Source organism: Hetaerina americana, unplaced genomic scaffold, assembly GCF_022747635.1.
Source record: "Hetaerina americana unplaced genomic scaffold, ioHetAmer1.1.p SCAF_4, whole genome shotgun sequence".
In the NCBI taxonomy this organism is placed as follows: domain Eukaryota; kingdom Metazoa; phylum Arthropoda; class Insecta; order Odonata; family Calopterygidae; genus Hetaerina; species Hetaerina americana.
The window spans coordinates 16,098,418-16,116,522 of record NW_027286985.1 but is presented as its reverse complement, the minus strand read 5'-3'; the positions used below and the strand labels follow the sequence as shown (position 1 = coordinate 16,116,522).

At 34.3% G+C, this 18,105-nt stretch overlaps 1 protein-coding gene across 1 annotated transcript; it reads right to left on the bottom strand.

Annotated features, from left to right (window-relative positions):
* Positions 1-212: 212 nt before the first annotated feature.
* On the bottom strand, positions 213-12,400 carry Mob4 (MOB kinase activator 4). Its single transcript, XM_071589666.1, has 5 exons — positions 12,300-12,400; positions 11,928-12,091; positions 7,047-7,256; positions 2,906-3,017; positions 213-1,769 (listed from the first exon to the last, which is right to left on the bottom strand). Exons 1-5 carry the CDS (start codon positions 12,357-12,359, stop codon positions 1,650-1,652), a joined length of 666 nt encoding a protein of 221 aa, XP_071445767.1. The 5' UTR covers positions 12,360-12,400; the 3' UTR covers positions 213-1,649.
* Between the last annotated feature and the right edge of the window lie 5,705 nt (positions 12,401-18,105).

Here is an 18,105-nt window from a genome sequence, read left to right as displayed (position 1 = left end):
TGTGAACTATTAAGTCTTTTCTTTTAAGCTCTTTGCATCTGGTTAGATTTTTCCCCAATAAATCCTATGTACCTGCATTTAGTCGAAATTTGCTCTGAGAATAATAAAAATAAAATTATTTTGACCATGGATATTTGAAATTTTTACAAAGTGATGCCTGATGTAGTATATTAAATGTTAGGTTTTTGGTTAAAAAAATGAAATGACATGAGATGTTTTCAAGTATACATTAATAGACACATAGGACAAACAAAATAATTTTTGGGTAACATAATTTCATAGCTTTACTCTGAGACACTGAATTCAAATGCATAATCATCATCACTGAACATTACTAGAAAGAAGCCAGTTTAAAATTTTCAATCCTAATATACAAATATACACAACAAAACACATAAAGAGAGGTTCAGACTTAAAGTTTTGAAAAAGAATGATTGAAAGTTTTGGGCATCTATGGAATACAAAAATTAATGAACTCAACATGAGTACATGATTCAAGATAAACATCCTTATTGCTCCTTAACATAATATTTTTTGCCATTCATGATTAAAAACAATAGCATAAAATCACTGAGATTTCAAATGTTCCAAATAAAAGTCTATGAAGCTAAAGATCACTACAACATATATGAAGATACTAATTTAGCATCAGGCAATGACTGGTTGAGTCATAAATCAATAGAGGTGTACTGAAATGCAAGTCATTTGAGAAGAAGTTTAATTGAGTTAATCATTAATCCATGGCATTTTAAGATATATTCTGCTCTGTAAGTTAGAGAATTAAATTTAAGAGAAGCCTGTCTAACATTCACACATGTCACAAAAATTCCACAATTATAAACCAAATTGTATTGAAAAGTAACTGATTTTAATGCAAGTACCTATTAATTTAAAATGATGGCTTAAATTGTGTGTACTAATTAATTAATTATGACATACAATTGTAGCCACCCATTGCTACTGAAATTAATGCTAGGTGCATCATTCCTATTGACAGCTTCTCTTCATAAATGACTATAATAATGATTTTTCTATTTATATACATTTATGTACATTGTTCAAGTACTCCCATGCAGACATTAACAACAGCATGTCAACTTGAGGGTTTACAATATAAATCTGAGAGAAATTATAAGTAGACAGATGACACGTTAACCTTATGAAGCATGCATAATGTTTTGATGAATTAGAAATTTAGGCCACACACAAAGGGAAAATAAACATGTTAAGCCAATCCTTAAATACAAGCACAGTTGGTCAATTGCAAACTGATAAAAGAGCTTCATTTTCTCAATTGTAATCAAACAAAGATTACCTCTTCTCATTGTCTCAAAAATCATTTATCACCACTGATTCTTTCCCTTAGTTGAGTCACATTGCTGGCCTTGATCATCTGCATTTTCCTACAATATAATACCATGGCTATAAAAAGGTTATCATGAACTGGCTTGTTTTCTGGGGCATTCCCTGCCACCTGTCTCCAGACTTTTAGAGACACTGCCAAGAACGATAGGCAGTGCTCAAAAACAAATAATGTTGACTCATGACCATTAAAAAAAATGTCCAGTGACACACAGGTGGTATCTTTTCAGTATGAGGGTGATGCAGAGCAGTGGAGAGGAGAGAAACAGCACCTTGAATTCACACTGCTATGCTTCTGATTCACCGCTGCCTTCTTCTTCAAGTATGGGCACAATGAGGTTGTCTTTAGACATAAGGTTGTACTTTGTGACGAAAGCAGTAAATCTTTTGCACAAGTATGTTTCACTCTGTTGAGAGATAGAGAGAGAGAGAGAGAGAGAGAGTAGGGAAAAAAATCAGTAATCAACCTGGGCTGCAAATATTTGAGACAAAAATTTCTCAATCAGCTATTACTATATCTGTGAATAGCTCAAGATATACATCAAGACTTTTAATTGGATGTATTTATAACATTCATATGCCATTCACCATTCTTCTTTGGCCTGGCTAATACTGGAAAACTTTAACCAATAATCGGAGCCCAAAATGGAATGAACTAAAAGAACAATTGCCTCTGGCTTACACATGATATTGTTTGAACATTGAACCAGGCTATACCATTAATTTACACCCATGAAATCATGGGATTCTAAATACAATGAAATTATATGATAGCACTATTCACACCAATTATTCCCTGTGATACAATTAATATAAGGCACTGAACATTTTAAGAAAACTTACAATATATCATAAATAGAATATTGTGTCAGCAGGTTTTCTATACACCTAAAATATTTTACTCGAAATATTCACTGCATCTTATGTTCATTAAAAAGTTTTCATTTATGTACAATAGTGTGACAGCATTCAAGAAGACTAAAAATTTTTCCCGAAATTGTATAGGATTTGACTCCCAAAGTAAACTTATTTCCTGCACTTAATGTAATTCAGGGTAATGATTTAATATGTTTATATCCACTGCTTACAATTCCTGGAATGAAAGGAGATTTATATGTTATCTGACCTATACTTGGTTCTCAGGAGAGTAACATTCAAAGAAGACAAAGTAAATTTTACGATCAAAAGTTTCACTGCTCCCAAAATCATCATAATTTTTGAACCCTGGTTTTTCCCAGTTTTCCCAATAATTACTAAAATTTCTGTCTTGTTTGCAATTCCATGATGATTGATAAGAAGGAAGAAATAAATAATCCGAACGAATAATAGGTTCCAATTTACATTCATTCATCTTCTATGAAGTACCAAGCTTTCTTGTTTCTACCAAATTTCTGGGAGAAGTATTTAATTAGTCTATGAAAATCATAAAATGACACTTGGTTTAAGGCTGGCGTTAATAGCATAGGGCACCTAAAAAGCATAGAAAAACTGTCAAACAAAATATTAAATAATATTTAAAATTTAAAACTTAGCATATATTTACCTCAAACTCATCAAATATTGTTCTGTGATGGAAATATGCATGTGAGAATATTCTATACACTCTCCGACAAACTGATCCTAGTTTAGCCACTGAGGTCTCCTTTATGCTCACTCTGTAAACAAAAAAATCAATTATTACAATGCAGTTAATATTTACAAAAGAAACACACAAATCGATCATCATCAAATGTCTGACATTAAAACATTATTATTTTATACAGACATTATTTTTAAAATATTATATACCCTTCATATTATAACAGTAAAATGTACACAATAATAAATATAATTCAGTAGATTAACTGTTATATTTACATTCTCATTTCTCCATCATTTTCTTTAGAATATTGTAAATGTTGCCTAAACACACTAAGCTAAAGGGTAGAGAATTCCATGCTCAGTTTAATGTGAGTTTTCATACTGATTCTAAGGTATGAGACAAGGACTGTCATAGCTCATTTTACACTCTCCAAAGACTTTGGTACCAAAAGCAATGCTCACTCTCTGATAATGCAAGGTATGAACATATGAAATCAATGAAGCATACATATGGTATTTGGTCACATGCATCCTAACCCATTACATTTATATTTTAATTTCAATAATGCAGACATCAAAAACCTTCAGCTACCTTAGTATAGGATAACAACTGAGCACCTATGTAAAAAAAATCAGCACTCACCGTTGAATACTTAAAAATCAATGACACAAATTTATGAAAAGATTTGCTTAAGGATGGATCATTCTTTCAGAGAGATGTTGATAGCAATCAATGCACTCATACACATCATGCAAAAATTCACCCCGTACCTCGCCACTTTTGAAAAACTTGTTTCATTAACCCATCACTTAAAGGGGATACACTTCAGTCCAGCCATTGGGGCAGTCTGTGAGTGTTCTTTAATTGTCAAGTCTCAGAAAATGTAGGTCAAAAACCATTTCAGCTACCTAGAATCATGTCTTAACATTTCTGTCACAGGCATGTAACAATGATTCAGTCATGGTGTTTCTGTCACAGATCAAACTAATCCACAATCTAAATTACGAGCAGCTGAGTTCTCTCATGATAAGTAATTTATCCCCAAGAATGATCTTGACCCAAAAATCTCTACTGAAATTTCTAATCTATTCATGTTAAGATTGTTTCTGCATTTTAGCTAACTGACATTGACTTTGTCATATTTTGTAGGTACTCTACATCTGACTAGTTTTTATTACAACACCAACTAGTGCCACTAATTCAGTGAATTCAAATTCGCAGATGCACATAATTTTCAGTTTGCAAGATTTTCAAAGTTTATTTTTGGTCATTTAAAACAATATATCTTTTGTAAAAATTAAAATTTAAGTTCTGTGAGCATGCCCTAAAAAGCCATCATTATTCTAACTAAATGTTAAAATCGAGGCACATAAATATTTTCAAAAGACTCAAGTTTTTCTTAAAAAGGAAACATGAGACAACTGATCCAAAGATCTAAGATTTTTTTCGATGAAAGGATATTTCATCCTTTCTTAGTTTCTCCCAATACAGTGGTAGGTAATCATCCACATATCCTCTAAGATCACACGATCAAACCCCTTATGTGTTCATAATATCCATAACTTTTATTTTATGCTCACTTTCACCTTTTAACAGATCACCTATCACACTTATTTAGGTCAAACACTAGGGATGAGCAGTGCCCAACTCTTGGATAATGCATGCTTCTGTAACTTGATTTTAAACACCGCTGGTTATGCTTGCTTGCATCTAAAGATCAGGAAATATAACACAAAAAATCATGCATCAAATCACTCCACTTAAATGAGTGATGAGAGTACAGATGAACTCGGATGGCAGATAGGAATAGCCAGCCAAACCCAGGTGTACTTGATCATCACAGATCCTCCTCCAATCCCATTCTATAGCAAATGAACTTAAGTCAAAGATTATAGAAATTTCTCTATAATCTATGATGAAAATTTCCTTGAAACAGTTGAAAGCCACCATATCCATAACTAATATTTGCACCAATAAAGCTAAGGAAAAGCATTTAGATGTGATATATCCTTATAACTGATGAATAGAACTATACTTATATTTACAATTGGTAACTTTGACATTGAACGTTTACTATAATTATTTTTTATTAGAACAAACAAGTTTTCTGTATGAATGTAGAATGTCTCCCCTAGTTTAGAATAAAAATTTGAAAATCTACGGAAACCATGAAATATTTCTGTAAATTTTCAAAGAGATGACAATGTACTGGTGAACCTAAACCACAAGCAATATGGATGCTTTCAAATTAAGGTGTGCTGCATTAACCAGATGGGCAGATGCCTCGACATCAAGGAATGGTTCAATTATTAATTGGTTTATTTTATTCAATGGTTCAATTCGCCTATTGCTTGTGCTATGGATTTGCGGATCAATTCCTTCCATCGCTGTGAGTTTTAACAAGTTGAGGGAACTTAAGAAAAATATCCACATAATCCTTAGCGAGAAGAACCATTACATACACCACTACACCCGCATCTGGAATGGGCGAAAGACCTTCAATCCTCCTTATATCGCACAAATCCTGAATGCACCTCCTTATTCCTCTAACTAGCCCCCCCCCCCCATGTGCACAAAGCTCTCACAATAAAATAGAACGTAATACCCCTTTTCCTTCCCCGTATTCTTTTTACCAGTAGCACTCGTCTGAAAATAAGAGTCACATTCCCTGACCCATGGGTTTTACCTTCTCTTTTCCAATAAGTTGCATGAACATGTTTTACCAATATCTTTGCCAATAATACATATCTGTAAAGTCAATTCTAAAGGCCTTATATTTTACCCTGAAAGACATTTCTGAGGAAAGAATTTAAAGTTTGGTTAGACCTGCTTTACCAAATAGATCACATAAAAATATAAATCTTCAAAAGCAATTGCAGGTTAGATGTTTGTTCACAAACCATATTAAAACACTTGAGTCAAGATTGTTTCCTCTTAGTTTACCAGAGGATTCAGGATAGAATAATTTAATTCTTCTGATCAATATATGCTACACCTACATTTACACTGTTGAGAGAAATTTAAACACCAAATAAAAATCAATTCCTTGATGAACCAATGATTGCCTCATTTTCTGGCAGTATATTACCTACTACTGTCTTCTCAGCGTTCAATTAAATCATCATGTCAGCAGGAAATTAGGTGACATGGCACTATATTTGTGCTTAGTGTTCCTTAACTTTATTCTGGGTGCTCTAAGTACCCCACAAAATGCTAACAATTTTTCCAATTTCCACCCTCAAAAATAGAACATAAATGTAATGTCCTTAAAGGTAATGCCACTTTTGCCAAATCACCCTTTTGAATTCACTTTGACTAATATTCTGGAAGAGAATGATGCAATACATAAAATCAATAAAAATTATATTTTGACAACATTAACATTAAGGGAAGATTTAATCATAAATTTGATGAGTTTTAATTTTAAATTATTTCCTCATTTTCGCTTGTGTCCATAGAGGGACCCTGGGATACAGAATTTCAAATTCAAGGAGAGCTGGATTTGGGAGAAATTGATAATTCTACGTTTATATCATCATCTGCATCTACAGTTATATCCTCTCAATGTTAGCTCACTCAGGGAACAAGAGAATGGAGAATAGGCAAGCTTTTTCAAATCAACATCACTTAATTTTTACAAACCATTTTTAAAGTTAGAAAATTCATTAATTCACAATAGATTCCATGATCATCCTATTTTAGTAAATCATACCACCAGCAACATGTGGCACATAAAAAATCTTATTTTTATGTACAGTTACATTTGAAAGTTAAAAACCAAACATGTAAAATGGGCAACTTTGTTAGAAATAGATATTACTAGTACTTCTCTGAAACTTTTCTTTTCATATGTCTCAAATGCCTTAAAAAATACCATGAACTTAGAAAAGTAAACAACTGTTGCATTGAAATGCACATTAGCGGATGACTCCGTTAAAAGTTACTGTTGCGGCATCTCCCGCAGTTTCTTTGGAATAGAATAGTAATTTGAAGAGTATCTAATAACTCTAATCAAACAGAAAATATACTCATGGCATTTCCCTTTAATTCATAAAACTACTAAAAATTATACAATAAAAATACATAATGCAAAAAACAGTACCTGCTTGGGAAGTATTTATTGCTATTTAGTAAGCATGCTGCCCCATCAAGAGTATGCCGTGTATAGTCAATTGCAGGGCACTCTTTTGGCGTTTTATGGGCAGCACAGAGGAATATCCACTGCTCCGTTGCAGTCATTTGTGTGCATGTGTCAGGGTGGCACTCGCCTTGTAATCGCACAGCCAAACCATTTAATTCCATGCAGAATTGCCTGTTAAAGAAATAATTTTCATTCATAATTAACAAGTAAAATACTATATAATAGCATAGATACATGGGAAGGCCCAGAAATACCCAGCCTGACCTAGAGATGGTGGTAGTTGATTGAAAAATATCACAGAATTACAAATTACACAATCTATAAAGTATATATTTTAAGTTTGAAGATGCTATGCTGATAATATTTGTTTGGCAGCCATCAATAGTGAACAATATTCTATGAATTTGTGAAAATGGAGAAAATTGGTCATCATTATGTGATACAATACTTTTATTTGAAAGGCCTCAGCCCAACCAACATAAAATCTGTACTTGATTATACTCTGGGTGAGTCTGCTCCTTCGTTTACAACATTAAAATATTAGGTAGCAGAGTTTAAACGAGGCCGTACGAGCTGCCAAGACAAGCATCACCTTGTTCGACCAAATGAGGTGATGACTTCAGAAATGGTGAAGAAAATCCACAAAAAGATACTCGATGATCGTCCACTGAAAGTGCACGAGCTAGCAGACATAGTAGGCATTTCAAAAAGTGCGGTACATCGCATATTAACTGAAAATTTGGATATTTGGTCAGTTTCTTGGGATGCCCGTGGGATAACTTTCATTGAAAATTTTGAAAAAGGAAAAACTATCAATGGCGAGTTATATGCAAGCTTATTGCACCGTTTGAGGGAAGAAATCAAGCAAAAGCGGCCACATTTGGCTAAGAAGAAAGCGTTGTTTCATCAAGACAATCCACCAGCTCACAAACCCATTATTGCAATGGCCAAAATTCATGAATTAAATTTTAAATTGCTACCTCATGCACCCTATTCCCTAGATTTAGCCCCCTCAGATTATTTTCTGCTTGCAAACTTGAAAAAATGGCTAGGTGGTAAAATATTTTCTAGCCGCGAAGAAGTGATGCCGGCAGTTAATGGCTATTTTGAGAAGCAAGACAGTTCTTAAAATAAAAAGGGTGTCGCACTTATTGAACATCGCTGGGAAAAGTGTATAGAGCTGACAGGAGATTACGTTGAAAAACAAATACATTTTTTTACAATTTTTTGTGTTTTCTTTGCTGGGTCTGGTACTTTTGGGATTGCCCTCGTAAATATACATATGAGGTAGGAAAAACAAATTCAGTATTTTCTCAACCTATTTGAAATCATTATCAATCCAATCTCAAATACAAGCAATCAATGAATGCTAAAAAAATAATCAACATTCATGGCAAATTACATATTCATTCATGAAAGTACACATAAATCATTAGACTTAATATGGGATTCCCTCATGGAGATATATAAATATTTGGGTGCTTTCAAGAGGTCTACAAGTTCCATTTAAAAAGTTGTAATCATTCATTAAATAATGAATAATGAGTACTCTTTTAGTTTCTAAATGCTCTGGTATTTTTTACCGGTCCTTGAAAAACATAAGAGTAACAAGGTCTAATATTGGTCGGAAATGGTGCACACACACTGTGGCAAAAATGCTGTGGAAACCCATGTAAACAAGTTGTTGATATTTTGAATATCACCCCCAGTAATATTCATGATTTTTTAGTCCAAATGCAAAATCAGGTTATTTATCTCGTACGTAAATCTCAGTTAATCTCTTGAACTGACTCCTGGTACTCCAGAAAACACAGCTCATCTCACATATAAATTGTCTGGCTTCCTCAATGATTTTAATGCTTTTTCTTCGCTTCCTTTATGTAAATCCTAGGCTGAAAAATGCTTTGATAATTACATCAATCAAGTGCACACATCCCTCATTGGTAGTATCAAAACCTGTTGATATTATGTAAATTATATGAGACTAAGTAACTCTTTTCCAAACATTTTGTAACCTGATTTTGAAGCAGCTTTTAGCTGTCAACCTGTGGTCAACATTTTACCAGATTTTATAAGCCTGGTGTGAATCTGGAGTTCCTACTGATATACCTACTATTATAGTATCAATACAAACCCTGACATCCATCAAAACATGAAGAAAAAGCTCAGGGCTCTCATTTTGGCCTAATCATACAAGACTTTAATGTTTTTATAAGGGATATAGTTTCAAAGATGTAACATTCCTTTTAAATACTTAAGACCAAAAAACTTAAGAAGCATTAACACAATCCTTGGCAGACAAGAAATTCAATATAACATATTTTTGCTAACTTGCCGTGGAATAACAAATTTTCACTGAATTGATCTAAATGTAATATGATCACTTTTTACCAAAACTCTAACCTTTCTCAATTTTTTTTGTTTCATTGCAGTGAGTTACTAAGGCCAGAAATCTCAACATAGCCTTGGCGATTTATTGGAATTGGAGCAAAAACTTGGCAGAAGAAAAGCCACCTAAATAGGAATGAAACCCGAATCTTTAAAATAGCAGGCAAGGGAATTAACCTGCTTCCACCAAGGCCAGCAGCATCCTTGTTGGCTTTGGGAGAAATGGGCTTCCAAAGAGTTATTCAACACATTATTAATTACCAGTCATATGCACGAGTCCTATGCGTTTATTTCAAGTACCTTTCCAACTATTAGAATATACACTGAAATATAAATTGAACTGATAATTTAAATTGAATTATGAAATAAATTTATTTGGAAAATGTTATTCAAATTCCACTCCTCCAAATTTTTTTTTTAATTATTTAATATTTTCATACTTGTAATACGCAGCTTTATTCAAAACTTTGTTTGATATTTGTGCACCTATTTGTTACTACTCAATAAGGTAAATTAATTACATAAAACATTCTCTTAAAATGTTTAGTATTTATATTACGTTTTACCTAAGCGTCACCAATGTAAATTGCCATATAAATAAAGAATTTTGATGGCTTAAAACATGGATGATTAAATATTTCCCGATTTATACCTTATTATTTTTCTTTGCTTAATTCCCATTTTTCTGTAGAATTACCCTGATGATCCTGACATCAACATAAAATACCTAGACTCTACAAAAATCATTAACTTGACACAACATCCTTAAAGCTACAATCAGATCCATACAATTCAAATGCCACACAAGACATTAAACCTCTGGAAAGGCCTGTCCAATTTTAGTCACAAACACACTGGATGCACTCAAATTAAGAGCAATACAAACCCTTTCAAAATTAAAAGAATTGCTTAAGAATTTACTCTTTAAACACCATTTGTGCAGATGTATATTAATGTTATCATAGCTCCATTGACAAAGAAATTTCAAAAGACTATACTCGGACTATATTTCAAGGATGACAAATAACTCAATAATGTTAAGACGGATTCATCCAATAATTAAATACATGGTTCCCCATAAAACCTTAATTCCATGCCTTTTTATGCTACTGTCTTTCTCAAACTATCCATTTTAAACACTATACGTCAACTGAAATTACACCACTCAAAAAGTATTTTTTATTACATCATTTCAGTCAATGAGGAATCACTTAGCTCCTATTAACAAATTAACAATCCGTAATCCCTGAAATACAATTAAGGAATCAATTAACATCACATAATAATATATATGGCCTATTTCTCACGGTTTAAGCAAAGAAAAACGTCCAGAATCTTTATTTCAAATATCAAAACAAAAAGTACTTTGCTTTGGCTCTTTTCTTTATAAAAGGTAAAAGATGATCCATCGGCTGAATATCAGTGCTGTGCCATTTTAACTACTACACATTGACAACAGATTTTCAATCCCCAGCCAAGATAGAATGCCCAGGCACTATAGGTACTTCGGTTAGAAACTACCTGAATATGTAACAATCACTGAACATGTACCAACTATCTTGTTTGGAAATGTTAACACCAGGTACAAATAAGCTCACCACAATCGCATCACCTTGGTTTAATATCCTAATCGTCACCACTATTAGATAATGAAGAAAATGTTTAGCTGCTCTATTTTGTTTAGCACAACCAAGAACTTTATTAGGTACTGACAAACTGAAAAAAGAGAAGATTTAGGTAATTACAGTCAACATTTAGGGAAATGATTGTATGTACGAGTCCATTATATTCAACCAAAACCCCAATGCTAATAGACTACCTGCTTCGGAAGTCCTGGAGAATATACGAAATTTAACATTCGGGAAGCAATTATTCCCTACAGTTTCATAACTCATTTTTCAATTATAGTTTTCAATTATAGAGACATATCATAACAAATTGCAATTAGGTGAATTGAGAGATCATGCAATAAGATACATATCAGGAAACAGGAGATTGAAAATTCAAAAAGAATTGTGTACGTTGTTTAAGAACATAAGAGAACGCGAACTAATTTTAAAATAGACGCCATCAAAAACTATTAGGCTGAATACTCTTACACATTTCTTGGAATCTTGATGTTAATAACATAATTAATTTTCAATTTTTAAATCTTTCAACAGTCCCTCCCAATTGGCAACGATTTATCACCCAATAATAATCGCAGGTTGTAGAAACTTTCTGCGGCTAGATAATCATCGTTGTGACGTTATAACAGTGACCAGAAATCACGATGAGAAGGCGAATTTCTGACGTGTATTACAAGCAGAAATCAGCGCCAAGCCTTAATTTAAAGAAGGAATATTCAATAAGGGTAACGTGTCAGTACCAGGCTGCCACCTTCAACCGTCTTTTTTTTTCGTTAACCTGAGTCATCCAGCCATCAATGGAAAAATTATGTGTGTAATTACTTACCTTAAATGCTCGTATTTCCACACTCCCTCATCTTGGGAATCAGGAGGAGTAAGGATTACGTCAATGTTTGACGGTTCCCGACGTATTTGTTGTTGTATGTATTGCTGCACAGCTAACGTGCTATCCATTTCCTCAAACAATTCATCTGGCCACCTACAGAAGTCCTAGTAAAGCATAAAGATTAAAGTTGTAGTTTTTCTCATCGAAGCGAGGAATAATTCAAAATATTCGAAACTACTCTACTAGGAAAATATGTCAAAACTGAAATGACCAATTCCTTTCATTATGCAAGTATACGGCACATTTCGAAGAACCAGAAAAATTATAAGATATTAAATATGTAAGCAGTTTATTTAAATAGAGAATATTCACTTTTGCTGACGTTCCCGGCCGATTTCTTCTTAATACGGTGGAACCATCGGCCATCTTCATGGTTGCCAAAAAACTTGCCTGATTCTGTATACAGTAGCGACATCATGCCGTCAAATGTAGAATTCGAAACAGAAACGACTAGTTTTTCCATTCCACCCACTTCAAATTGATACGCTGTGAATTTTTTCCATTAGAATCTAAATTTCATAATACAAATTGATGACAGAAGTTTATAACCCACGGGAACATTTGGGGAACTCAGCAAATAACTAGGGCTGACGTGATTGTTTGTTCAAAAATATTCTCGAGCAGGGTGCCAATACAAAGGGAAGTAAAATTGTGCAAGACGTCATATAAAAACACATTTTAACACAGTGGACGAATTGAAATACTATATAATTTTGCTAGGTACTCTATCGGTGACCAAAACCTTTCACGATCTTCATTTTCTATTCAAAAATGTTTAGTATAGTTCATCAATAAAAAATTTATGCTGGATTTTGAGTCTCAAATTAGAAACGCCATGCAAAATATTCAAGAGTATCATTGTAAATTACGGGTAAATTAATGAACATATGTGAGAAATACTTTGTTTACTAAAATAGGCATTGCAATAAGGACATTCTGTGTATAATTGAATTTGCGGAAGGACTTACTCAAAGGAAAGAATAGCAGACAGGAATAATATTTGGAGTCATATTATATTCCGTAGAAATGGTGTATTGAAACCCTACACAGGGTCAGCCTAAGTACACTTGCCGCAGGTAATATCCTAAAAGGTTTCCCAATAGCCAAAAATCATTTTGTCCAAATTTTCATCCTATGGTATAGCATGAATGTCATGTGATATACATATGTGTATATAATTACATATAATACAAATCCCAATGTCGTGTTATGTTAATTGCCACTGCTCATAAACTAGCAATAGAAGTAAAGCAGCAAATTAACATTGACTTGAGGCATTAAAATCGTTAAATGAACCGGCTTGACTTCTATTAAGTTACAAAATGTTATCCCAGGTTGACTTGATATTTCTTAAGACATTGTTTGCTCATTTACCAAAATAATACCTCTCTCGATGATTAGTTATTACTATAAAAGATTTCATGTTCATGCACTGCAATCAACCCGAACTTTGGTCCGGTGAATTCATCCAGTACTAAGGCTGACGTTGTGTGAAATTCACACTTCATGATTGGGGAGGGGTAGTGCCTTGTAGGTAATGATGTCCCATGAAGATCTGGTACCTGAAAAATCACTCACAATGGGCAAAGGTGAGGATGTCCAGAGGTACTTGCCCGAGAAACGAAACCGGGTCCTCTGGTTAAATTTATCTTCCCCCCAGGACTACCGCGACCCTAATCCCCTGCAAGTAAAATAAATATAATTTCTATTCTAAGCACGGGTCTATGTTTTTTCATTAAGTGTACTAACTTAAATATTGAAATCCAATTACTGACCTTGTAATTCCTCACACTTTATTTAGAACACGGCCTAGGTTTTGACGTTGGACCCCATCATCGGGCAGTAGTTCCTAAAGAAGGCAACTTTGTACAACCTTCAGAGCAGGGAAGGAGGGCAGTTGGTCAGAGTGAGAGCAGTATAAAGAAGGTTAAAATGTACATGGGAGGAAAAGGAAAATACAGTCTTTGGGTGGATACCAATCATTGGCTGTTAATGGGGCTTTGTTTGGGATGGGGATATCTCTAGTGGGGAGCACTAGACGTGAAAGCATGGTGTATCTAGGGGGGAGTGGGAGGGATACAAGTTTCGTTAGCAAGGTCATCCTTGCAACGGGCACTTAAAATTTTCTGATTTTTTAAAATTTATTTTTATACCCAGGAAGCTAGGGTGTGTGGCAGGGGGTGAATACACACCAGGATAATTTTACCTGAACATGACCCTTCTGCAGTCAAACAATCTTACTATGATCCTTCATTGTTTGTGGAAAAAATGGCATCTTAAATCTATCTGTTCTACACTTAATCTCTCTAATTTCACTAATGTGATCTCTCCTATCATTGTACAATTGGGGTAATAATACATTTTCAACATCACTGCTAAATAGACCTCCTTCCAATTTATGCAAGAGGTTCAATCTGTAATTTAACCTTCGTTCTGCGAGTGATTCCCAGCCTAGCTGGCAGCCTTGGATACGCTACTAAGTTTATCATAACGTTTTACAAATATAGCTCCTCTATGCTGCACGTGATCCAATTCAGCAATCAATCCAACTTCATGAGGATCCTATACACTTGCAGCATTTTCTAAGTAAAGCCTAACCAACGACATAATATTTCTCTTTCACCTTTTCATCAAATTTACCAAGTACTCTTCTGATTAATCCTTTTTTTGTTAGCCCCATATTCCCAGTATGTGTTTCCCCCAGGAGAGGTTGTGAGTGAGGCTAATGCCGAAGTATTTAATTGAGTTTACACATTCCATTTCGGTGTTCCAAATGCAGAAGGTGTTGGTAGGGAATTGCTGTTTTTCCAAACATTTATGACCACGCATTTTTTTTAAGTTTAATTCTAATTGCCAAGTGTCGCACCAGCATTGCATAGCATTAAGGTCATCTGACAAAGCTGCAGTGTCCTCACTAGTGACTATGGAGTCAATGTCATTAATGTAAAATAGGAATAAAAGAGGTCTCCGATGACCCTTCCCTGGGGAACACCTGAAGTAACTTTAATGCATTTGAGCTAACTCTGTCTATCACTACTCATTGTACCCAAACATTAAAAAATTCTTTAATCCAACCCTGGATAATTTTATCTGCGCAAGAAGTTTACTGTGAGGTACTTTGTTGGAGGCTTTCTTAGAAAACTGCATCGAGTTAATGGGCTTTATTTTCAGAATGGAGACTTTAAGTCTCGAAGTCACTTTAGTGGTCACATTTGATAAGGTGCTTTACAAAGAGGGATGTTATGTTCCTATTCCTTACACATTTAGTGCTCCTTTACTCTTTCTTTAATTTTTCTCTCGTTTGCCCATATGTTTAGAACACCCTGAGCACTTTCATTCATACACTCTGCTCCTCTCATACTTGGGATTTTGTTTTTAGCGTGTGGGATCAGTTTCTTAAGGCATGCATTACTGTAAATGGCATATTTAATTTATTCTTTAGGTAACTTCTTTAAAAATATTCCCTAGATAGAGAATTCATCATCATTTAGTAGAGGGATCTTTTATATATTCAGAGTTGTAAATATTTAACCTAATTTTAACCTCCTTCTCTGAAGTCTATCAAGTTGTCTCCTGTAGGAACTACCTTATGATAACATCAAACATCGAAACCTAGGTTGTGTTCTAAATGAAGAGTGTGTGGAAATCTTATTTCAATATGCATTCAATTTTGAAGTTACTTATTTCAATGTGTTGCGTAAATTCGATAAATTTTGGCCAGATACAACAAATCATTTCCTTAAATTATTGATCTTAGGAACAGCGTCGAAACACCTCATTTTCAGAGAAATCTAGATTGAACACTACCGATGGCTATTTTGGATACTGCATGGATACCTGCACACAGAAATTGGATGAAAAGTGGCCATTTCTTATATGACTAATGTCTAACAGCATGTCGTACTAAATTATTTCAATTAGAAATGGATATGTATGCTATGGTGAATCCAATCGCTCAATGACTGCAGGATATTTACAACTACATACCTAAATTGCTCATTTCATATTTAGTAATAAAGACCTTTAATCAAATTAATGTAGAAATAGGTTACCAATAGATTTATGAGTAGGCACATACCAATTTATTGGGTTTAGAAATAAATAGCAGGCTGGCTGGTAATTCCGCATGGAAAAATGTAGTGAAAAATCACGCTCAGCTTATTCCTTATAAAAAATCTTATTAACTATTGTAATTCAGAAGTACTAATACCTGTCTACCATGGTATACTTTCATTCGAGTCCATAGCTGAGTATGGCATTATCAGCTGGGGGAGCTCAGCACATGGAAATATGAATAGAATACTCAACCTTCAAATATGCATTAAAGGTTATCTTTAAAGTAAAAGCAAGAAAGTTTTGCAGGGAGTATTTCAAATGCCATAAAATAATGATCATTTTCTAAATATATTTGTACCTGATTCTGTATGCCGGCACCAAACTTCTTCTCTGGTCAGAAATAGAGATATTCACAAGCATGACACACGGGGTAAGGATAATCTCTATAATGGACATTGCGAAGTAGCAGTGGTAAAAAAAACACCAGAAGTTTCTGAAAAACTGCTGTTTTACATTCTTCTGAATATATCTTACGTACATGTCTCTTGGTCTTCCTCACTGAACCTTCCCTAAAATTATTTCCAACTATTCCTTTGTGGCTAGTGGGACATATGCCCAATCCATTTAGCTCTTCTTGGTGGCCAAGTTCTCCACATGGCCCTTTCGTCTTCCACTCTTTTATATACTCCCTCATTCCAAACCGGACCATATTTCAAAAGCTTATTTTCTTCGCTGGTCCACTTTTCCAAGTCTTGGACTTGTATAGTTCTATTCTCCACACAAACCTTTTGACAAACTACTTCCTTGTTTGCAACCTCCAGTTCTTTGAATGTAGTAGTTGGCTCTTCTTCATGAATGGCTTCTCAGCTAAGATAGTCTTCACTTGAACTCCTTCCATCCCAAGTTGTACAGCCACCAAGGTAAATGAAGCATTCTGCTTGCCATAGTTTCATCTCGCAAATGGTGACATCTACTATCAACTTCTCTCTTCACACACAAGGATTTTAGTTTTCTTCTTGCTGATTTTCATATTATAGCCCAGAAGTACTTTGTCCAGTGGATTCAGTTGCTTGCACGTGCTCTCATATTTCCACAACTATTGCAATGATATGTGTGAACTGGATAATGCTAATTTCTTCCCCATTAACCTTGACCCCTTTGATGCCAATTCTCGTGCTTCTTTTACTGCCCCTTCTAGATTTACATTGAAATATGATGGTAAAAGGTTACATCCTTGTCTACCTCCTTCGTTTTTCTTGGCTTCTACTTTTCAATTGTTTGGTTTTTACTCAATTCTGGGAGCAAGAATGGATTATTCTTCTGTTGCTGAAGCCCATTCCATGTGCTTCTAGGATCGTGAACAACTTATTCCAGTTGATGATGTTGAAGGCCTTCTCCAAGTCCATAAATGTCAAATTTATGGCTTGCCATATTTTGGCTAGTACCCTCTATCTGATTATTATCTCTATTGTTTCTCTGGTTTTCCTGACTCAACATTGGTTTTACATAAGGCTTAATGTTCTGTGTTCTTTGCACTTATCTGTTCTTATATTCTATGTTATTGCAACCATCACACCCTTCTTGACGTCCTCTGCTGCACTGCGAGGAAGTAGCCAGAATGGCCATTGCTAGATGGCCATGAGCTCATTACACATGTGCAGTAGTGGGTAATCATTATCATCACATTCACTCATCAACAAAAAAAAAACAAAAGGACATTAAATTGTTTTCAAATATTGAATCCATTTTTTAAAGGAAATATTTTTTTACAAATCAAAGTTATTTTTACAGAGTTTTCATGGTAGAGCATGGCTCAAAAACAATGCAGATTCTGCATTGATATTGCATTTAAGCTACAAGTGATTATGATGTTAAAGAACATCGAAATGACAGAAGAGAGGACTTTAGGATTACCGCCAATGGAAAAGATAAGAACTTGGTAAAGGCATGAAAAGGAACTACAAAAATCTATGCATAATAGACAACACACAAAATGAAATAGCAAAATGGCTGAAACTAGATGAAGAATTAACAATTTGGATATTTGGCCATAGAAGAACGG

Excerpts from the sequence above, each read along its gene's own strand:
- Mob4 (XM_071589666.1), bottom strand. The coding sequence starts at position 12,359 with ATGAAGATGGCCGATGGTTCCACCGTATTAAGAAGAAATCGGCCGGGA. Across the intron at positions 3,018-7,046 it reads AATAAATACTTCCCAAGCAG|AGTGAGCATAAAGGAGACCT; the intron begins GTACTGTTTTTT and ends TTTTGTTTACAG. Across the intron at positions 1,770-2,905 it reads CAATATTTGATGAGTTTGAG|AGTGAAACATACTTGTGCAA; the intron begins GTAAATATATGC and ends ATCTCTCAACAG.